This window comes from Cucurbita moschata, unplaced genomic scaffold, assembly GCF_002738365.1.
Source record: "Cucurbita moschata cultivar Rifu unplaced genomic scaffold, Cmos_1.0 Cmo_Scf00011, whole genome shotgun sequence".
Lineage (NCBI taxonomy): Eukaryota > Viridiplantae > Streptophyta > Magnoliopsida > Cucurbitales > Cucurbitaceae > Cucurbita > Cucurbita moschata.
The window spans coordinates 2,772,204-2,795,585 of NW_019268527.1; the positions used below are offsets into that span (position 1 = coordinate 2,772,204).

At 32.2% G+C, this 23,382-nt stretch overlaps 4 protein-coding genes across 4 annotated transcripts in view; 2 read left to right on the top strand and 2 right to left on the bottom strand.

Annotated features, from left to right (window-relative positions):
- Positions 1–1,048, top strand: part of LOC111449903 — a 2,758-nt gene extending 1,710 nt beyond the window's left edge. The window contains exons 2-3 of the mRNA XM_023089988.1: positions 250–439; positions 615–1,048. Coding sequence (XP_022945756.1) covers positions 250–439; positions 615–1,048 — 624 coding nt within the window. The remainder of the gene's footprint in view (positions 1–249; positions 440–614) is intronic.
- A 6,478-nt stretch (positions 1,049–7,526) lies between these two features.
- On the bottom strand, positions 7,527–11,448 carry LOC111449381 (annexin D3-like). The gene is made up of 6 exons (XM_023089248.1): positions 11,081–11,448; positions 10,284–10,429; positions 9,536–9,763; positions 8,477–8,689; positions 8,292–8,381; positions 7,527–7,878 (listed from the first exon to the last, which is right to left on the bottom strand). The coding sequence occupies exons 1-6, from the start codon at positions 11,271–11,273 to the stop codon at positions 7,675–7,677; spliced, it is 1,074 nt and encodes a 357-aa protein (XP_022945016.1). The 5' UTR covers positions 11,274–11,448; the 3' UTR covers positions 7,527–7,674.
- Positions 11,449–15,929: 4,481 nt separating this feature from the next.
- On the top strand, positions 15,930–19,384 carry LOC111449383 (annexin D4-like). The gene is made up of 6 exons (XM_023089250.1): positions 15,930–16,070; positions 17,675–17,847; positions 17,923–18,147; positions 18,236–18,469; positions 18,766–18,837; positions 18,918–19,384. Exons 1-6 carry the CDS (start codon positions 16,028–16,030, stop codon positions 19,125–19,127), a joined length of 957 nt encoding a protein of 318 aa, XP_022945018.1. The 5' UTR covers positions 15,930–16,027; the 3' UTR covers positions 19,128–19,384.
- Positions 19,385–20,103: 719 nt separating this feature from the next.
- LOC111449385 (annexin-like protein RJ4) lies at positions 20,104–22,940 on the bottom strand. The gene is made up of 6 exons (XM_023089251.1): positions 22,763–22,940; positions 22,470–22,615; positions 21,657–21,875; positions 21,120–21,332; positions 20,623–20,715; positions 20,104–20,512 (listed from the first exon to the last, which is right to left on the bottom strand). Exons 1-6 carry the CDS (start codon positions 22,836–22,838, stop codon positions 20,315–20,317), a joined length of 945 nt encoding a protein of 314 aa, XP_022945019.1. The 5' UTR covers positions 22,839–22,940; the 3' UTR covers positions 20,104–20,314.
- Positions 22,941–23,382: the final 442 nt, after the last annotated feature.

Consider the following 23,382-nt stretch of genomic DNA (forward strand, 5'->3'; position numbering starts at 1 on the left):
TTTTTTTTTTTTTTTTTTTTGTCTGTTAATTATTTTTCTCTCCACATTTCCTAAAACTCATACGAAATTATAAAATAAACTAACTCATGGTAATTAAATTAATATCATTCAATAAAATGAAAGGAAGATTACTTACCTCTTGGAATCCAATATTGCAGCAAAACTAAATCTCAACCTTTTTGTTTGTCATTTTTTTTTTTCAATAAAAAAGAATTCTAATATGGCTTGTTTTGTCTATCGCACGATAAGGATGTTTTCCTCTTTAATCTGACGACCAAAGAGTTCCGTAAACTCCCTCCATCTATTCTTCACTACACGAAATCTGTCTATAAATCTCATTATTCGGTCTCAAATGCTGTTGGATTCGGATACAATTCCAAATCGAGAGATTTCAAAGTGGTTAGGGTTGTAGAATTTGTGCACATATATGATGAAACTGGTCCAACTAGAGTGGAGATTTATGATTTGAGGAAAGATAGGTGGAGAGAAATTAACTATATTTTCTTTGGAGATGTATCGTGAAGGAACCTATTATTGGTGGTCACAAGAAATAAGAGGAAGTAATATTATATAAACATTCGACATGAGCAAAGAAGTCTTTGACGAAATTTCAGTACCAGACTGCTTAGCGAAAGTGCATAAGAAATATATAACTCTCGGGATTTTGAATGGAAGCATTGTTATATTTTACCATCCAACTGATGTTGAAAAAGTCATATACATTTGGGAGATGAAGAAAGATGAACACGATGTTGTTTCATGGTCAAAGCTATTTACAATTGGTCCTACATTTGGAATTGAGAACCCATTGTTCGTGGTGAGTCCGAATGAAGTTTTAAGGAAGATCAACGAGAAGCCATTGTTGTTTGTGAGTTCTGATGAACTTTTAATGCAGACCAATGAAGGAAAATTGATTTTTTACAATATTAAAACTCACCGGGTCAAACCTATTCCAATAGAAGGGCCTTGTAGCGAATTTTGTGCTACTTTTTTCGACCATAGTTTACTTTCTGTGAAAGGAGGACATAATGTGTTGTATGAATTTTAATCCGAGAAGTTGTTATAAACTTTTATGTTTGATTTTAATTTTGTATAAATTCTTTATTATTATTATTAAAAATTCATAAATTTCTCTTTTAAAATATATATAGTAAGACTTCGACATCCTTCACCGAGACACTTGACCAGTTCCATTGCGAACCGTGTGCTATTATGTCTTGAATCTTCGCTAGCAGAGTCACAACTATATTCGTTCACAGTATTTAGTTGCTTATGGACCTTCTCTCCCAGTAGCTATCTTCTCATTAAGTAATAGTCGATTTGATTTTCTACTCGCAGGATTGAACTAACAACCAAGTATTGTGAGATCTCACATCGGTTGAGGAGGAGAATGAAACATTGAGGGTGTGGAAATCTCTTCCTACCAGAGGCGTTTTAAAAACCTTGAAAGAAAGCCTAAAGATGACAATATCGGCTAGCAGTGGGCCTGAGTCGTTACCATTTGACACGAAAGGGGAGGGTGAATTATGAGATCCCACATCTTCTGTGGAAGAGAACGAAGCATTAAGAGTGTGAAAACCTCTCCCTGGTACCAAGCATTAAGAGTGTGAAAGTCTCTCCCTGGAACGAAGCATTAAGAGTGTGAAAGCCTCTCCCTAACATACGCGTTTTAAAAATGTTGAGGAAAATTTTAAAAAGATAACCCAAATAAGACGATAGCCCAAATAAGACAATATCGTCGTCTAGCGGGAGAAAAAATTCAACCCATAGGCCTGAAAGTGAACCAACCTAGGTTCAAGAGCCCATACCCAACAGCCCAGCTCCACGACCCATTCGCCGCTCACCCCAACCCGTTTCCACCAAACGCCTCAGCCCACATCCAGACAGACGACCCACGAAGCCCATCAACCCGAGACCAGAGATAGAACCGGCCCGGACCCAAGAATCCGACAATCCGAACCCATCCAAACAAAATTTTATAAATTATATTAAAATATTTTGAATGTTCAGCTTAAAATATTTTGACCGTTCTAGCATCTATTATAGCTTCTTGATTAACATTTAGTACATAGGAAAGGATTTTTTATTATTTTAAGAGTTTTTTTTATTAACTTGGGCCAACCCAACTCGAAGGTTTTACCTATGAACCCAAAATCGAACCGATTCAGTTCGGGTTCAGAAAAAATGAACTCAACCCTACCCGAAATGCTAATCCAACTCAATCCAACCGATTCAGTTCGGGTTGGATTGGTCCGAGTTGTCGGGTTGCCAGTTGATTGTACACTCCTACTTAAAACGATGTCGTCTGATTTTAATTTTGGATAAGTTCATTATTATTTTAAAAACAATTTCTTTTTTTTATTCTTGAGTAGATAAAGATGATGGAGAAAAAAATGCACTAAAAGCCAAACAAAATAATTTTATAATGAATAGAATGATTAATTACGTGTGAAATGAACGAAAATATATATTGCATCATCCATAGTTTTGATTTTAAATTATAAGAATTTCATGCATACGGTACGTTCACATGCATCGAAATACTTTTCAGTTATTATTAGTACGAACGCATACATTATAATATTACGATACGGTACTATGTATACCATGATACTACGTGTGCTCTCTTTCCTCCATAGTACATCGAAATCGTGAATGTATGCTAGTTGAAGGCTAGATCCAGAAGTATGTATACGAGCTCGTTTGGGGTTCATGTGCACGTCCGTGGGCCACATGTAGAGTAGTTTTATACATCCAATTGTGTGTTGACTTGGAGTTGAGACCAATGCCATGAAACGATAGGTCTCATGTGTGATTTCATTTCCTAACTCTAATAGTAGGGTCACTTATCGAGTCTTCCTAAAAATATTCAAGCCACGTGCTAATTTTTTTTCTTTTTTCTTTTTTGGATAAAGGCAAAACACCTCTGCACGAACGACGTTGCAGGAACGGTTATGATACTGAAGGTAAGGTAGATGTAGTTTCATGAAAGTATTTCGATTCTTCACTACACAGGATCGCCCTATGAATTTGAATCGTCACACACGAATGCAGTCGGATTCCGATACGATTCCAAATCTAGGGATTTCAAGTAGTTATGGTTGTAGAATGTTGGCACCTCCCCTCCTAGAGCGGAAATTTACAATTTGAGGAAAGATAGATGGAGAGAAATTGAACCCCTATGTATGGACGTGTAAAGTCCTAATTGTCTTTTGAGATGAATCATGAAGGAACATATTATTGGTGGGCACAAAAAAAAAAATAGGTAAGAATTAATATTATAATTTTTTCAAAATTATTTTAAAAGATTAATTAGATAAACTGAAAAAAAAATTACTGATTTATTTATTTAAATAAATCAAATGAATAAAATTATTTATTAATATTATTAAAATTTCATAAATAAATTCAACTGTAATTGTTTTAAAAAAAAATGTGTAATTTGATTCTAAACAATATTTCTCTTTTGGTAATAAACATAAATATTAATTAAAAAAATAAAAATAAATATATATATATATATATATATATATATAGATAAAAGTAATTAATAAAGGAAGGAAATATTGAAGTAAATAAAATACGGTAAATTTATTTTATTTTATTTGTTTATTTTTAATCCTACAACATATTGATTTAGATACATAATTAGATTGTTCCAAACTAAAACCAAATTTATATTAGAAAATTGTCATTATTATAAAAAACTAAAATAAAAATAATGTCTAAAACATTATTTATAAATACATTTATAATATGGTTTCTGATAGTTTCCTCATTATAATTTAAATAGTTAATTTATAAGATTTTAATTTTGAAAATAAATAATAAATTGCAATAATATAAAATAAATCACTCATTAATACGAATATTGTAAATATAGTATAAAATTTGAACAAAGCATGATTAAAAAAATAATTAATATGGTTGATTAACACAAATTTCAATTGAGTAAATTTTATTTAATTAAGATTTTAATCCGACATTAAAAATAGATTTGATTTGCATGTGTAATTTTTGAGAAATTATTTTGGTGGCAAATATGATTAATGAATTTATATATAAACACTACGGTTTCACTATTTTCTTCATTCTCGACTTAGTTTATTCCAAAAAATACACATCATTTGGAATCTCTTTCCGAGGTCTTTCATGGCAACTCTAAAAAATCTCCCTACAGAATTGTTGATCATGATCCTATCGAGGCTTCCGCTAAAGACTTTATCCTCATTCAAGTTAGTTTGTAAATTTTGGTATGCTCTGATCAACGATCCTACAAATTGTTCTCTTCAACATAAGTCTATTCTTCTTAAGCATACCACTTACGAGGGTAGTTTATACAAACATATACACTTCATCCTCAAGTTTTCCCATGACCTCGATCGATCTCTATCTATTATCAATTTCGACTTTCCATTTAGTAAAGATACTCCATATTTCATGATTCGTGGTCATTCTCATGGCTTGGTTTGTCTATCGTACCGTAAGGATGTTTTCCTCTGTAATCCGACGACTAGAGAGTATCGTAAACTCCCTTCGTCGATTCTTCACTACACTAGACCTGATCATGAACTTCATTATTGGAACTCAAAGACTGTTGGGTTCGGATACGATTCCAAATCTAGAGATTTCAAAGTGGTTAGGGTGGTACAATTTTTGCACAGATATAATGCATCTCGTCCAATTAGGGTGGAAATTTATGATTTGAGAAAAGATAGATGGAGAGAAATTGAATCCCCTATCTGTGACCGTTTAATGTCGAAATGTTCTTTTGATATGTATCATGAAGGAAAATATTATTGGTGGTCACAAAATATTATACAAACGTTCGACATTAGCGAAGAAGTTTTTGACGAAATTTCAATACCAGACAGTTTAGCGCATGTGAATAAGGCGTTTATAACTATTGGGATTTTGAATGGAAACATTGTCATATTTCATGTATTTTACCATCGAATAATACAGAAGGAAAAAGACATATACATTTGGGAGAGGAAGAAGAATGAAGATGGTGTTGTTTCGTGGTCAAAACTATTCACAATTGGTCCGTCATTTGGAATTGAGAAGCCATTGTTGGTGGCGAGTTCGGATGAACTTTTAATGCAGACCAACGAAAGACAATTGATTTTTTACAATATTAAAACTCATCGGGTCAAACCTATTCCAATAAAAGGACTTCACGACGACTTTTATGCAACTGTTTTCGACTATAGTTTAGTATCTGTAAAAGGAGGACATAATATGTTATATGAATTTTAAGTTTAGATAAATTTAAATTGGTTATGTTTATTCTTTATCCCGTTACAATTGGAGTTATTATAAACTTTTATATTATTATTATTATTATTATTTTAATATTAAAAGCATATTAGTAGTCGTTAGCAGTTAGCAAATAAGTATGCATGAGATTTTAAAACATATTAGTTTTTAACAAATGAATATAAATGAAATTGTAAAAAAATTGATTACAAATGATAAGTTTTCTAAATTATTAATGAGATAAAATGAAAGAAGAAAAATAGACTTTTTTATTTTATTTAAACGAGTTAAATGAATAAAATTCTTTATTTATATTATAAAAATTTCATAAATTAATTAAACCGTAATTATTTTGGAAAAAAAGTATAATTTGATTTAGTGTAAAAATATTTGTCTTTCTAAAATATATATTAGTAATAAACGGACGTGTGGTTTATTATGGTTCTCCAAAATCTCACCTTAAAGACATAAATGTAATTTTATCGTACTTCCCAAAACTCCTTTCCAAAAGTCCCGGCTAAGGAATGTTTGCATGCTAGCACGTTCTAGCAACCCCTTACAAGTATTACTTGCCTAAAGTCCGTGCGTATGCTTATGACTACAGGAAATTGACCACTCAAGAACCATTGCATGTCCCAAGCATGTCCCCATAGTGTCGGGAAATGAAGGAAAAAAAAACACACGCAAACCCCAAGCATGTCCCCATAGCACGTTTTGTTCTTTTTTTTTTTTTCATAATTTTTTTTAAAAAAAATTATAATAATAATAAGAAACAAAAAATATATATAAATACATATAAAATAAAAGACTAACCTATATATTTAAACAAACATAATATATATAATATATATTTCCAGTATTTTTTTTTAAGATAGAAAAAAAAAACTACAATTCATCATGAACGTTCGAAGAACTTGGGCAACTCTTTCTAAGCTTTGGCTTGCAATCGATCAAAGTCACAGCATCCATATCAAAACATAAAATAATTTCGAATAATTGGTCATGGTCAGATTTATCCCGGTTGCAGTGGAGTGCAGGCGTCTTTCCTATTGCAATCTCAATAGCATCTTTAACAACATCGTAATCGTCAGATGTGTTGACAATCGGTTTAAGATCGGCAGCTTTCAAGATGGCTAATATATTGAAGGTAGGGTTCAATCCAATATTGAGAGCTGCTTCAAAATATTGATATTGGGTAAAAAATGAACATTTACGGTGCTTATCCCATTCGTGTTGGTTAAAGAAGTGACATATAAGACTATTGTCAGACTTGGTTCATTAATGTGTAGAATGTGGCAAGGGTATTAGTCAGACTAAAAGGCATGACTAGGAATTCAAAGGCTCAATAGCTAGTGACGCAAGTCATTTTAGAAAAAAAAAATAGTTAGAAAACGAGAAAGACAGTGAGAAAACCAATGAAGTTCCGGCAAAGCCAAACCTTACAAAATCGACGTCGAAACCTTTGATTTACGCAACGAAAATAATCCCAAAGACCTTTGCACACACCAGGGGTAAATTTCGACGTTGCTTACACGACGTACACCGTCAAGTAAGGAAGACAGAACGTCGGATTTCTGAACCCTCTCAGATTCGGGAATTAGCACTGGAATCGGGAGGAAAAACTAGCCATTCAAGCGAAAAATGGGAGAAAACAGGGGACCCACGCACTTGCCTGTGGTTGCAGGAGCATCCCACGCGCAGTCAGCACGGGCAACGCGCGGGCAGAGGCACGCTTCGAATCCCAGTGGACGTAGACTTACCCTTCGAATTTTTTGGGCGTTACACCTGTCATGCAAGGATTGGCAGTAGGTTTTGGGTTGGACTGCGGGTAAGTCGAGAAGCGTGCCTGGGATTCGAAGAAGAAGAAGAAACGACATTTAATAATTTCGTGGTCGTTGGCAGAAGAACAATTCTTATGAAAAAACTCTAAATTCCAACTCCAAATGGCCGTTTAGAGTGGATTTTGACTTTCTTTTTTAACTCTCTCTCAACCATCTCTGTGTTATAGTAGATTTGTTAGTTGTTCATCCTATTTGGTATTAGAAAAAAATTTATTAAATGTCGTTTATCCTAATTTCGTGATCGTTCTCCCCTTTGGAATTATTAGAAAAAACAACAAAAATAAGGATGAAAATAATGAACCATTCTGAAAGGTACAAGCCTCAGGCTCGAAATCAGAGCCAAAATCCAACGCATAGGCCTGTAAGTGAACCAACCTAGGTTCAGGAGCCCATACCCAACATTTTCTTATTTCTTGATAAAGAGGGTAAAAAATCAATCTTCCAAACGTATATACAAATATGAAGAGGTTAGTTCATTCAAAGGCCTACAGTAACACTCAACAAAGCCAAACAAGGAATTTGCAGTGAGAAAGAGAAAGGCAAGAAAGAAGCAAAGAGAAGTTGGGAAGAAGAATCAAACTTTAGCTCCAAGTAAGATCATCAACATGTCCTTGTAGTCCCCAGATGTGTCACCAATCACGTCTTTCTCGAGGTTGCTTTTGAACATCTTCGAATACTCCTCTCTAATTTTCATTGTGTCTATCTCTGCTCGACTTACGATGGCTCGGGTTAGAGAATCTTCATCCGTTCCAAGCCCAACAATGGCCTTGTTGATTACCTACCCAAAAATTTCACGATCAAAATAAAGCTTGAACTTAAGCTTAAAAGTTCAAGAACCAAAATGGAACGAGTTTAAAATGAAACAATCCTAACGTTATAAGAATCACTTGTGATTTAAACCTGTAAACTTTTTGTATCGATGGATTATTCTAAGTTTTGTTCGTTCTTTTTTTTATTCCTCCATGAAATGAATTTTTTAGGAAAAAAAATTGAAAATAAAGGGTGAAACAACGGTTGTCCTCTTTTGAATTTTTTTTTTTTTTTTTCATGCTGCTGCTTCCTCTTGAGGTTTTTAAAACTCGTGGGCTAGAAAGAGGTTTCCACACCTTTATAAGGAATGTTTCGTTCTCCTCTTCAATCGACGTGGAATCTCACAACAACCCTACAAATGCGAAGGAAAGAACCTCTCACCTTTGCAAAGTGTTTTTCAGGACTGTCAATGCACCAGACGGCCATTTTGAAGAGAGATTCTAAATCACTGGCTCCACATTTCATAATGTCCTGTAAACGAAAAGCATAGGTTGAACTTACAAGAGGGTAAATGAAAAGACAAAAAGAAAAGGAAAATTTAACCATTTGTTTATTAAAGGCTGAACCTGATCAATCGGGTTTCCATACTTTTGCTTATAGCATGCAAAGGTTGCTCTAAGTTGAAAGAAATTCCTTGTGCTGAGTATCCAAATGACGCCGTTGCGGTTGATTTGCTTCACTTTGATAGCATCGTGTAATAAATCTGCTTCTGAATCGGCAACGAAACTTTCCACCACCTCTTTATCATGCCTGAAGGAACTCACCAAACCAACTAGAAGCTACACAATATCCAAAACAAAACGTTTTTCAAGGTTACAAGTCCCTGGAATCTCTGTGCTGAGAATTGCAACCTCAACAGTATATAATGCATTTGACAAGAAGAAAAATGAATGGTCTCTTAAAGTTTTACAAAGATATTTGACAAGCATGTGACATTCAATGAAGCAAAATGGTTAGCCTAACCAAAACACAATGTCTCAAATAGCCACTAACTTCCGAGCAACTTATCTAATATCAGTTTGGTAGCACCCAACACTAATGGCGAAAGGGCCCAAGTCTACCGCTAACAAATATTGTCCGTTTTCGCCCGTTATGTATCACCGTCAGCCTTACAATTTTAAAATACGTCTACTAGGGAGAAGTTTTCACACCTTTATAAGGAATACTTCATTCCCTTCTCCAATCGATGTGGGATTTCACAGTCCACCCCTTGGGGCCCAGCATTCTCGCTGGCACACCGCCCACCGATTGGTTTTCATACCATTTGTAACTGCCAAAGCCCACTGCTAGTAGATATTGTCTGCTTTGGTCCAGCTTCATGATTTTAAAACGCGTCTACTTCCCTAGTTTCCCCACAATTATAAGGAATCTTTTGTTTTCCCTCTCCCATCTACGTGGCAGTTTCATTTCATTTTTTGCTTTTGAGAATTTTGTTTGCTCAATGACAGTTTGTTAAAACAGGTATTAGAAAACCACGGTTTCAGAATTAAAATTTTGCTGAGATTTGGAAAATATTTCCAAAACGTGAATCATAAAACCAAAAGGATTTTGAGCAGCCAACATGCTTAACATTATAAAAACCAAGTCAAGAGTTGAGATTATGAGACAACTTTCAGGCATTTTACCTTCCTAAGGGGCATGGAGACGGTTGAGAAAATGTCTTCTTCAAGCGAGCAATCATAGAGAGAACAGTAGGCCTGCCTTACTGCCATCAGATGGTGAGGGGATGTGGCACAGGCAATCTCCACTAATACTTGAAGCTCATGGATGCCTTTCTTGTATGACCTCAAAGCTTCATGTGCCATTCTTGCATCCCTCTCAGCAGGATCATATGCCCACAAAACCGCCGCTTTCTGCTCATAAAAATCTTCAGCTAGAGATGGATAAGGAAAAAAAAGTACATGTAGGTATAAACTGGCTACTCAATTTCAGCTTTTACTTTTACTAGAACATGATATAATGTTGATGTACGGTTGAGGTTGCAATTGCCTCTGGACAATTGGAGGAACTCACGCTTATAAACACTTTGGTTATAGTGATTGGCTATCATCCATGGATGTAGTTCTTCTCTCCAACCACGTAAATCTTTATGTCTCTTTGTTTAATTTCTATTTGTGGGTGTGTGAGTGCGATTGATCTTACTTCCACTTTCGCTACAACAATTAGATATAAAAATATTTTGGTTGTTGCATTCCGCTACAATAAAGATTGTGGCATCCAAGCACAACATCAAACACAATGGGAAGAAATTTGTTTCTTCATATACCAATGAAACTCAAGACTAGAAATCTAAATAAGAATGAAGTGTTGATGGGTTATGAATGTGAGGAGCAATGGGAAATGACATCTTTTCTGCAAATGTAACAAACTTACTCTAAAATCACCAGAGAGTTCAGAATTGATGCGATCAATGAGGGACTCATTGTAGAGCTCGAAATAAGTCTCTCTAATTGCTTTCCTCTGGGCAGCATTTCTTTGTCCTAATATCCTTATCAAGGCTTTCTCATCGGTTCCCCATCCTAACTCATCATTAGACAAATAAAAAATTAATAAGAACAACATTATTTTAAAAATTAAGAGGGAGTTGAAATGATAATTAATGTTTTATCGCCCTCTTTCAAACTAAACTTTGAAAAAAAATAAAAAAACTGTTTTCAATTATTCTAAAATCCTTAGAAATTCCAAAATAGTTTCCACAAATAAAAAAAAAATAAAACAGACACTGAATGAGAATAAATAGGAATTCTGTCTTCGCTGATAAACAAGGAAGGCAGCTAAATAAAAGCCAAATGGATGAATACAGCAAATAATCCAACACGTGGCACTATACAATTGGTCATCCCTGATTAAATAAATCATACAATGGAAAATAATAAGCAGAATTAAATATTTATATTTAATGTCTAAAAATTGAAGATAAATAAATGAATGAATCAATCAAATAAGGAGGAAAATAAAACTGCATCCACGCAATGAGCCGAAAAGTTCAACAATGTCTTGAAATCGAAAGAAGCGGATGAACTTCTATTCAAACAAAATCAACGCATTGGACTGAGTTTTCAGCAGAAAAATCAAACTCAAACAAAAACATACGGAATCCACAGATAAATTAACGAAACATCGCGAAAGATAAATAAAATCAAAATGTTGAAGAGTTCATCGAAATCAACCATCGAAAGCTTTCTTGAGAGTATCGCAGTCGTCGGCGGGAGAAGGAACAACCTCCGGCACTCTCACAGTTCCCATATTCTCCGTCAGAAACCTCTCCTCTTCCGACGAGAAAGAATGACCGGAATCCGATTTGGACGATTTGGACGATTTCGATTTCTTCCACGAGAAGCTCTTGAACGAGAAACTGCTCATTTTCGGAGCTTTGTAATTGCTAACTGATAATGAAACAAATTTTCTCTCTGTTTTCCGTTTCGTTTTTTCCCTCTCAAACTTCGCTACAACGCAAAATAGCAGATTTTGTTTTCGCCTTTCTGTTTTTTATTCCATTTGACGAAAATACCCTTTCACCCCCTTCTGATTTCGACTCCATTTCTTAGTCTTTGCAAAGAAGGGCTTGCATAGAATTTTCTTTCCCTCGAGCCCTCAATGTCTTGGAAATTACACGAAGCGGCCGTGTTTTATGGGATATTACGATGGGTGATAATTTAGTTTCTGTATAGTTGTGTACTAAACTGCAAAGAAAGTGACAGGTTGGATGCCCACGTTTTTCTGAAGGTTTAAATTTGGTCCCAACAAGAAAAATCAACGATGGAGATGTTTTTATTCAGACGTTATCATCAACGGCTGACGTTGGCGCCAGCTGTAATGAGTTGATGTTTGGGACAACAAATTATAATAACAAAAAAAAAAAAAAATGTTTTCCCATTTTCATAAAAGAAATTCTGTTGAATTATAAAAATTATCAAATTATTTCCTCAATTACAAATATTTATATTTTAAAAAAATAATATTACTCTTTATTTTTTCATAAGCATTTATAAAAATATATTAAAATATCAAACAAAAAATTCACGTGATAATAACCTAAAATGACCGACAACATTAGAATATCTATTTTGATCAAGTCCTAAATAACAAAACCGTGTATAATTTTAAAAACATTATTAAAGATTAAAGATAATATTAATTCATTATTTTTTAAAATAATAATATATGTGTTTGTAATTGGCAAATTATTTCCATTTAAATATATTTTGGTCATTTTTATAAGTATTTTTTTATTTTTTTTATTCCATTTGAGTTTTTTTATTTATTTTTCTAGTAAATATTATAATGTTATTCAAAACATATAAGAAAAATATAATAGTAAATTTATACTTTTAATTGAATGTTAGGATCCGTTAATTTCAAATATAATCCTACTCAAAATAATTATTATTATAAAATATAAATTTATATATTTGTGGTTGTTAGGCATCAAATTAATTATTATTATTATTATTATTATTATTTTGGATATTTTACATTTCATTATTTTTGTGGTTGTTAATTATGATGATTTTTTTCTGGACCCTTATCTTTAAGCTTGAAAAGATGTTCACTTTATCATTTATGAATTTATTATCCAATTTTTAAATAAATAAATTTGAAAATTATTTAAAATCTAAAATTTAAAATATAAAAAATAAAAAAAAACCTTCTTAGTAGTTGCAAAATACCATAAACATTTATCACACAAACCAACCATCAATTATTGGAGTTATTTATTCAATTTTCTTAATTTTAAATAAAAGTAAAAATATTAATTAGTTAAATACATATTTTAAAAAATCTTAAAAAATTTTAAAAGTTTTTTTGAGAATAAAATAATAAAAAATTAGTTATGAAATTAAATAAATATAAAATAATATAAGAATACATAAGTTTACAATAAACAAAAATATAATTTTTAAATTAACAATAAATTTTTGTTGGTTCGATTTAGTTATTAGGAGAATTCATCAACCAATCCAATCTATAAAATTTTCATTTATTTGAATACAATTCAACTCAAATAAGTTTACAATCTAACTCAAACTGTACGGATTATGTTGAGTTGATCGAGATTTTTCGAGTTATTCAAACATCGAAGCTAACGATATAGAAGCAGATAAAATCGCCTGCGTGAAAACAACTAATTGAATAGACAAATTTGGAGCGAACACGAAATTAAATTTCGAAGCAATAAATAAGAAAATCCAAATAAATATCTTTTGCCGTGTGAAAAGTATATAACCCAACATATCCCACGTGAAGCTCGAGCGCACCTTGTTTGGAGTTTTCTTTTAGAAGTATTTTATAAAATTTATAAACAGTAATAATTTAACTTAATTTTAAAAACTAAAAAAAAATTAAAATTAAAAAGCATACCGACAAAGGATGATTCACACTGACAGAGTGAACCAATAGAAAATAATTCTAATATATTTTAATTTTCAAAATAAATTAAATAAAAGAAATATTTTGACCAATAAATAAATAAGTAAAGAAATTCCGCCTTAGCCATTATATTATTTTCAATATAAATGAAAATATCAAAATATTTTAATAATGTGACATTATTATAAAATTAATAAAACTAAAGTTTGACAAATGATTTTATGTTTTTTTTTATTATATATATTTTTTTAAAAATGACATGTATCTCTTATAGTTTGCGTGTGAAGAATTTAAATCTGTATAATAAAATAAATAATATGAATGTTTGGTAGATAATGAATATAAAAATTCATGCATGATTCGCATGATTTTTTTTTTTTTAAATTTTTACTTAAGAAGGTATACATATTTTAGATAATATTTTTAAATAATTGTTGAAATTTATTGATAAATTTTAAAATGTTAAATTATTTTTTACTTGAACACGTGGGAGTTACCTTCTAATAAAGTTAAGAATTACGAATAAAGTAATTTGAATGAATATTTCATATAATTTTTTAATTGTGATAATTGGTAGGTAATTCATATAAAAATTCATGCATGATTGGTATGATTTTTTTTTTAATATTTACTTAAGGTATTACATATTTTAGATAATATTTTTAAATAATTGTTGAAATTTATTGATAAATTTTAAAATGTTAAATTATTTTTTACTTGAACATGTGAGAGTTACCTTATAAATAAGTAATTTGAATGAATATTTCATATAATTTTTTAATTGTGACAAATTTTTTTATTCAACACGTGGAAAGGAAATATTTATGATATTTATTATTTTATTTTGCTATCTATAATTTTTACTCTAACAAATAATTCAAATTAGGTAGTAACAAAATCATGTCGTAGGGACATAGACCCATTTTCATCCTACACGTTCAGATTTTATTTTGACTATGAATGAGCGTCACCCTAGTCTGATTGGTCTCCTTCGTTTCGATTTTCATAATTGGATTCAAGTGGTTTAGGGGTTTTCGAGATTGAGGTCAAAATTTTGGACCACTTCCTAGATTTACTTTTCAAAGTTCGTCAAAGTAGGATTTATGGTGTTTATCACTTCGTACTCGCTCTATGAGGGTGTTGTTGTTCAAAACGCATCTTCTTCATTCTACAGCTCAATTTACATTACTCATTCTCACCGACAGAGCATTCGTCTCTACAACTGGCTCTAAATTAGTCCTCTCTTGCTAGATCCATAAAATCTTAATGCATTAAAGGAAGGACTCATCTGAAATAAAAAATACTGATATTGCACTCTACCACATATGCTCGGATCTCTAAGCCAACTAGAGACTAGGATAAATCTAGTAAGAAGCTAGGGTTTGGGTGAGCCTACCTCGATAAGAGTTTCTAAGAAGTTTGTTGGTATTGCATTAGGTTGGGATCGTTCCCGTTAATCCAACTAAGATTTACTAGAGCAAGTTATTTCTTTAATGAGCCTCTAGACACGAGATCAAATGGCTTGGTTGATTGAACTCTGGTTAGTTTCAGAGGTTGGTCTTGACCATGGTCGAGTCGACTTGGTCTATGTTCCTTTGTCCGAGTCTAATTTTTAGAGAACTTGATGATCCCGACTCGTTTGAAGTTATTTTCACCAACATAAACAAACATATAGAAAATAAAATAATTTAAAATATTTTATGTGGTTGAAAATGAAATATCATATGATATACACAGTGTGTTTGCGCATGTGTCTCACGACATAATGCCATCAAGGTTGAGGTACATTTTGTGGGCCCCACGGAAATAAATAATTGTGGATCGAAAGTGAAATTCAAGTAAAAGTAGGGTCGTTTTGTCATTTCATCAAAATCAAGGGGCATTAATTAAGATAACGTGACATGTAGGTAGAAATTTGAAAGTTAAAGAAACTTTTTGGACGGAATAGCAAAATACTCTTAAGGACTAAATTGCAATAAAGGAAAACAAACGAAAACTTTCATTATGGGTGGGTGGGAGTTTTATTAGACACGTCATTTTTATATAAGAAAATTAAAACGTTATTTTTTCAACGGGTTTATTATTATTATTATTGTTTGAAAACTGATTTTTTTTTTTAAATTTTAAACTTATATCATAATAAACTTAAAAAATAAATTGTCATAATTTTAACAAACTTAACAAAATATTAAGAAATAAATAAAAACAACGTATTTTATTTAAATATCATATAAGAAACCATTTGAGAACAAAACTTAATTTATTGATACAAAAATAACAAAAAAAAAATAGTTGAAATAAATATTATACAGTAGTTAATTAACATTAATAGATCAATTTTATTTCCAAATTTGATTATAAAAAAGGACCCAATTTTTTAAAAAGAATTAAACTTTTATTTTTATTTTTGATTAATTAATAAAAATATTAAATTTTTAGTTTTAGTTTTTTATTTTTATTTTATTTTTATTTTTATTTTTATTTTTTTACAATATTTAACTTTTAGTTATTGGACGAGAGAACCATAAAATGTTTTGCATTAAAAAAAAATAGAATTAACAAAGTTTAGTTAATTCTTAAAACAAAATTAATAAAGCTGTTAGGGAAAGAAGGGGAAATGACGAAAATGGGCATAGGGATTGTGTTTTATAACGCGGGAGGAACTGGATGAGGTGAGTTACGCTGCTTTCTTCTTCCTCTTCTTCTTCATCTTCTTTCTTCTCTGCGATCGAACAAGGAATTGAGAAATGGCGGATTCTGCGATCGAAGTTCTCACTCGAGCTCTCTCAGGTTTAACTCTTGATTTTTCTTCTTACATTGCACGAACTGATTTTCTCTCTGATTTTTTTTGGATTTCCTCCGTCGTCTCTGTTTCTTTCTTTTTGCTCCTCTTGATTGCAAAATTTTTTGGAGTCGTTTACTCGATCTTCATTATTCTTGATTCGGAATATAGAATGAGTATGTTTTTGAGTTTTCGATCGGAAAATTACTTAATCTCTTCGATCTCCGCCGCGATTTCAGTGGCTCTGTTTCTCTGTCGCGAAAACTTCATGAACTCTTTGGTCTTTTCCGGAGAAGTACAATTTCCGGAAACGTTGATAGTTTCTCTCTGTCTATCATGCTCTATCGCAAAAACTTCATAAAGTCTTCGGTCTTCGCCGGAGAAATACGGCTTCCGGCCAGGACATCGATATCTTCTGTTTTTCTTTTCAACTGCATTATCTCTTCAGTTTTATCCGTGAAGTCGAAACATCGCTGTTATATGGATGTACGGATCGTAACGCCAGAAATTTACTTGAATAATCTTTGTTGCTTCCATTTAATTTTGTGCTCAGATTTTCTATTCCTAATTTTTGAATTTTTGTTACTTGTCTGCAATTTTCAGTATTAATTTTCTGTGAAATTACCTTTATGCCCCTGTAGATGTCCAAATATATCTTTTGCACCTTTGATAAATTTTAAAATTAGGTTTTATTGTTAATTTGTAATTAATTTTTGTTAAAATTTTTATTTCTTATATATCTATTATCTAGAAATTTTAGAAGTACTTGTATATTGTATCTCTTTTTGGTCCAAAATTGTGAATGCTGTTTTGTAAGTCGATTTAAAAATTAATTTCAAAATAAAAATGAAGAACTGTTAAATTATTTGAAAGTAATATAATTAAAATAAAATGGTCATATGATATTTCTTTCCAGTAAAAAATAGGCAAAGAAATTAGAAACAAAAGAAATACAAATGAACAGAAGATTTATAAAATGGAAACTAAAGATAATTCATTTTAAAACCTTCTACTATAATTAAGCAATGAACAGAGATCAATGCTATTGAGAAAGAGTTTTTATTCATTTATTTATAAGATCATTGCTAGTAAGAGAATTGAACCTTCACTGATAATAAAATCAATTGTTAATGTTAGAATTTATATTTAGAATAAGTTAATAATTTCTTTTTGAACATTGAATTAATTAAAATTTTAATTTTATTTATTTTTTTTTTTCATTAAAAATCATTATATTGTTTCATTTTTAATTGAAGTTTTAAGTATAAATATTTTTTGTGCGTGCAGGTTTAATCATTATATTGTTTAAGTTATAATGTTTATCCTACCCTGATATGGTTACGAGTTTATTGATATTTGTTTGTTTATATGATATGTATAGAATATAAGATAATTTATTTATTAACGGAGTATAACTTTTTTCTAACTTTAATAGAACATCATCCATTTTTTATGTCTAAATTTATAGATTTTTGAAATTTTATTCAGAGTTTTAAAATTAATACTAAAAAATAGTATTAGTAGAAAATTTAAAATAAAATTATAGATGTATATGAATATTATTGTTTTGAGAAAGAAGAAAATAATTTTGAAAAATGTGAAATGAAAACAGGGCATGGAATAAATGAGAAGGCAATGATAGATACATTGGGAAATTGGGATCACGAGCACAAGAAACTCTTCAGAATAAAGAGTAGCCATATTTTCAGTGAAGATGAACGCTCCTTTGAGCGATGGCAGGAGCATGCCATGCGACTTCTGAAGCATGAATTCATGCGTTTTAAGGTATCCTTTCTGTTTTTCCATTGTGTTGCAAACTTTTGAACAGAATTTACATGAACATATATGTGTATCATACAGAATGCTGTTGTGCTATGGACAACACATCCATGGGAAAGAGATGCTCGTTTGGTGAGGGAAGCATTGAGCAAAGGTAATCACGGCCAAAACATCAACATCCTAATAGAAGTAGCTTGTACCAGAACATCTGATGAGCTCTTGGGAGCAAGAAAGGCCTACCATTCCCTATTTGATCATTCTATTGAAGAAGATGTTGCGTCCCACATCAATGCCCCCGAACGCAAGGTTTGTTCGTGTCCGTTTCGAAACAAAACCTAAATCTCAAGGATCAAAAGTGTTAGTTGAACCCAAATGTATTTGTTTTGAAATGCAGCTTTTGGTTGCACTAATGAGTGCATATAGATACGAAGGACCAAAGTACAAGGAGGAGTTAGCAAAGTCAGAAGCAGAAAAACTTGCTCGTGCAATTAAAGAAGCAGGCAGCAAAAAGAGTAGTCTTATAGAAGACGACGAGGTTGTGAGAATACTCTCAACAAGAAGCAAACACTTCCTCCATGTCCTCTACAATCACTACAAGAAAATCTCTGCTGGTCGATCCATTGATGAGGTACTCTTATCCACCAACTACTTAAAAGACGCCTAATGAAAATGTAATGACCCTACTTTTTCATTATCTTCATTATAATATGATCATTCTTGTGCAGAAATAAGCGTTTAAACTCCATCATAAAATATAAACTTCATCTTAAAACACTTATTTCTGCACAATAATGATTTCGTTAGGATGACGGTAGTAACTCTAGGTGAGTAGAAATCTAGAGTCGTTACGGAAAAACGCATATTAGGTCCAAAGAATCTTTGGTAGCGAGAAGATATACTAATTTATGTTTTCCCATTTGGCAGGATCTTGACTGGGACTTGAAGCTTCAAGATGCAGTGTTATGCTTAGCCAATCCTGTCAAATACTTCACTCATGTATGTAAATTTCAAACCCATTACTTTTCTAATCAATACATGATCAAAATTGTTAATATGAGTTCCTATTGTGTGCTCAGATTCTGGAAGTGTCGCTGAAAGTTGATGCTGACAAGAAGGTAAAAAAAGTACTGACTCGAATCATCGTGACAAGGGCTGATAAAGACATGAAGGAGATCAAAATTGAGTTCAAAAATAAGTTTGGAGTTTCATTGGAAGAGAAGATCGAGAGTGTGTGCAATGGAAGTTACAAGGATTTCTTGCTCACTTTGCTGGCAAGATCGGATTGATTGATTGATTGATTCCACAATCAAGATCAGGTTTGATCCACCAAATTTGTTGTGTTTTAATTTATATATGTATTGCTTCTTTATTGCTTATTATGGTTCTGTGTTCTTCTCTTCTGCTATAATTAATTCATCTCAATATTGCCACTTTTATTGTGCCTTTTTTCCAACTTGTCTTTGAATAATTTATAATTTGGTGAAGGCACCAAGAGACCCAATAATTTGCCTTCTTACTAGTAAGAACTTCTATGGTTGTTTTCTGTTAGTAACTTTATAATTTTAGAGCTTATAAAAATTAAATTAAAAGTATTGATTTTTCTTGCTCCTTGGCTGAGAAATAAATCTTAATTAATTATATTGTCGGAAATGAGAAGTTTATAACAATAAAGATCTGTAATAATTATCATTTTCATTACTATTATTATTATACTTTAGTTATATTACAAGACAATTTATATTTATATTATCTTTATTATTATTATTATTATTATTATTATTATTATTATTATTATATTTTAGTTAAATTACAAGACAATTTATCATTATCATTATTATTATTTAGTTAAATTACAAGACAATTTATCACTATCATTATTATTATTATTATATTTTAGTTAAATTACACTTTAACTTTATATTTGTGTCACAAATAGATTATAGATATAAATAGTTTAATAACTGAAAAAAGTTTCAATTTTATGTCACTCCAAAATAATTCCGCAAGCTTTCAATTAAATTTTTTTTAAAAAGAAAACCCTATAATTAAAATATTAATGATCTTAAATTAAAAATATAAAAACCTACTAAATAATTTTAAATTTTAGAATTTTATTAGGCATAAAATTGAATTTTTTTTTAATATCAATAACTAATTAAGAGAAAAAGAAGGTAACAATTTTATTCAAAATGAAATTACGAAAACCTTATGAATAGAAGAGAATTTTGTGAGGGAGGTTCAAAAGAAGAAAGGGAAGCACACTGGATGTAACACAACGGAGCTAAAAGTCTTGATATTAATACAAAACCAGAAAGGTAGCGGTTCAGACGCCAAGCATATTATTACATAACAAACAACACACGTAAACACTAACAGAAAGCCGATTATTATAGATACTCATAATAGGATGATGATGATGATGATGATGATTCTTACTGCTAACAAGCAAAGCAGAGTTTAGAACCAGCTTTGTTTAGTTACCAAGAAGAGTATGGATGAAACGCTTATAGTCACCAGACTCCTTGGACACAGCATCGTCAAGGGTAACGCTGTTCCTCTTGTGATAAGCCTCCTTTATCTGCATCAAATCTTTCTCTGCCCTCGACACCACCACTCGTGTCAGCGCATCCTCATCGCTCTTCCCCACCCTCTTGATTGCATTTCTCACCACCTGAAAGAAAAAAATGAGATGGGAATATCAACAATTTGAAGCTCTTTTCAATTCTAAGAATCAGTGAAGATCTAAACGCTTAATTTTTAACATGATTTGAGTTTATTCACCTTCTCATAGTACTTGATTGGGTCATCGATGCATCGGATCACCGTTCGTAGTGCTTCTGTGAACTCTTTGCCTGCAGTATCAGTTCCCACTTGCTGCAACAAAGTGAAACTTGTTTAGATTATATAAACTGACCCGAATTTCTATTCGTCTAACATATTTAAAAGTTGTTTTGTCCTAAAATTTCATGTGGATCATACTCTAAGAGACCAAGCTCACCGTTGGCAGTTGGCAGATATTATGTTTCTTTTTTAAAAGACATCTACTAGGAAGAGGTTTCCACACCCTCAAGGGTGTTTCGCTCTCCTCCCCAACCGATGTGGGATCTCACAAACACTATCAGAATATGATCGATCTATCAGACAATTCAAACTCCACTCTCCCTCCATGCATATTGTTATATAGCGTTGTCATTTTGAAAAATCATCCATCATTTCAGAACAAGAAATAACAGAAACAGAGTAGGACCAAAAATGATGTCAATTAGTTAGTTCTGTACCTTGGAAATGGTAACACCATAGGCATCTTTGTAGTGATTGAAAGTAGCAACCAGCTGTGCCCTGCTCCTTGTGGTTAAGATCCTTATAACATCTTCATGATAGTAGGTCTTGTCTCTGACTGCGCGCTCAAGTCTCTCCGCTTCAGATTTCGCCAGGCTTAGATCTACTTCAGGTCCACTGTAACGATATGTACTCACTAATCCCACCAACAACTGCAGCACTTATATTTCGTCAGCATTGCACAGCTTCTCAACAGATGATCATACAAGATTATAATAAAATGTGTATATTTTTTAATTAAACACAAGTACTTATTCTTAATTAAAAAATCTGAAATCAATTAAGATTGCAATTATCTAATGAACATTTTCTACTTTCTAGAATGTTTTAAACGAATTTTCAAATCCCTTTCTACTCCTGAAATACTAATTCTTTATTCTGTTACCTAATTTAGAAGATGTTTATGAGTATCTAATTAAATCATTTCAAATGTAATATACAATTCTAAAAAAAGAGGCGCGGGTTGAGTTATGGACCGTGCGCAGATCGTCATTAGTGCTGGCTGCAACATCTTCCTCCAGGGAACGCTTGTAGCGGTGCTGGTAAGCCCTCCTGACCCCCAACAACTCTTCAGGTGAGTAGATGCAAGAAAGTTCAACAAGCACCGCGAAATCCTCCTTTGGCTTCCTTATGGCTATGTGGGCCAACACGGCATCTCTGTCCTCTGGATCCAGCATCCATCGGTACACCGCTCTCTGTTTCAGCCACGAAACAGTTTAACTCTAGCTACCTTACCCATCAAAACAATAAGAATCTGACCAAATCGATCATCGAAACAATTTTTTTGGCGAACAAAAACCTAGAGTTGATCTTTTCTTTTTTTCAGTGAATAAACTGCGGCGGAAAACCAAATAGGTGTTGTAATCATCGATCTGACACAATCGGCATCATCACATCGATTGTGCCGCTAATCGACGATGAGAACACATCACACATGTACGGTAAAGATTACAAAGACGATAGATGACGAAGAGAACATGATCACAACAGTAAAAGGAAAATAAAACGACGATCGATTTTCGTAAAAAGACGAAGAACGAGCAGGACTGAACTGTAAGAGCAGATGTACACAATAGTAGAAGGTATGCAATAACGATGATCGCTTTTTGAAAAAAGACAAAGAACAATGAGCAGGACTGAACTGTAAAAGCTACAGTAGTAAGCGTAGCTGATGAAGTCGATGAACACGAGCATGATCACAATGTTTAAAAAAGAAAAAAAAAAAAAAAAAAAAAAAAAAAAAAAAAAAAAAAAAAAAAAAAAAAAAAAAAAAGGAACAGAAACAGAACCTCGAAATGGCCAGAGATCTCGGATTCAAGGCGCTTGATAAGATCCTCTTGAAAAAGCTGTTCATAAGCAATCCTGATGTGTTTCCTCTGAATCCAGTTTCTATGGGCCAGGATCGAGATTATAGCCTTCTCATCGGCTCCCCAGCCTATGCAAGAGAAGAAAAACAGATTCAGAACCATAACACATCAAAGAATCGTAATCAAACAAAACAGAATGAATCAAATACAGATTCAGCAAACTAATCAATCAATCTCAACCAAACCTAACCGAGTAAATCGAATCGAATCGATACCTTTGAAAGCGGTTTTGAGAGCTTCAGCATCAACATTGGGAGAAGGAACATCGTGAGGAACATTCAAGGTAGCCATAGCCTCAAAATAACACAGCGCTTTTTCTTTCTTCTTCCCTTCACGTCTTTAGTTCTCCTTGTTTTATACAAATATCGGAAACCCGACGCCGTTTAGCCCTCCCCCAGAATTTCACATTTTTCTTTTTCTTTTTTGGAATATAAATAAATATTAGAATAAAAATAATTATAAATTCATGAACACGTGGAAAATAGTGAGTGGTTGAGTTCAGGCTTTTACCCTCGTGGTTTGGGTTCGGTCTTCGGACCTCACCGGTCGGTGAACTACAACAAAATTACTGCATACCACGTGTCAGCCGCTGCTTTGTTTGTTTTCTTAAATTAAGGGAATTAGTTGGGTAATCGTAAAAAATAGCCTCCCTAAGCTTTTCATTTTTCTAAAAAAAATATCTTTTATTTAGACCCGGGACATGAAATTACCATTTTGCCCTTTTTATTCAAAATTGATAGCGGTCCACATCCAAAATAGCTTGGTAGGTACAGAGAAGCTTCCCGCTTTTTTTTTTTTTTTTTTTTTTTTTTTTTTTTTTTTTTTTTTTTTTTTT

Bases quoted from the DNA above. Each gene is read 5' to 3' on its own strand.
- LOC111449383 (XM_023089250.1), top strand. From the start codon at position 16,028: ATGGCGGATTCTGCGATCGAAGTTCTCACTCGAGCTCTCTCAG. The intron at 17,848-17,922 runs GTATCCTTTCTG...TGTATCATACAG, and splicing joins ATGAATTCATGCGTTTTAAG to AATGCTGTTGTGCTATGGAC. The intron at 18,838-18,917 runs GTATGTAAATTT...TTGTGTGCTCAG, and splicing joins CTGTCAAATACTTCACTCAT to ATTCTGGAAGTGTCGCTGAA.
- LOC111449385 (XM_023089251.1), bottom strand. From the start codon at position 22,838: ATGGCTACCTTGAATGTTCCTCACGATGTTCCTTCTCCCAATGTTGAT. The intron at 21,876-22,469 runs GTTCTGTTTCTG...TGGCTGAAACAG, and splicing joins AGATCTCTGGCCATTTCGAG to AGAGCGGTGTACCGATGGAT. The intron at 21,333-21,656 runs GTCCATAACTCA...TAAGTGCTGCAG, and splicing joins CTAATGACGATCTGCGCACG to TTGTTGGTGGGATTAGTGAG.
- LOC111449381 (XM_023089248.1), bottom strand. From the start codon at position 11,273: ATGAGCAGTTTCTCGTTCAAGAGCTTCTCGTGGAAGAAATCGAAATCG. The intron at 8,690-9,535 runs GTAAAATGCCTG...GATATTGTGTAG, and splicing joins TCTCCATGCCCCTTAGGAAG to CTTCTAGTTGGTTTGGTGAG. The intron at 8,382-8,476 runs GTTCAGCCTTTA...TTTCGTTTACAG, and splicing joins ATGGAAACCCGATTGATCAG to GACATTATGAAATGTGGAGC.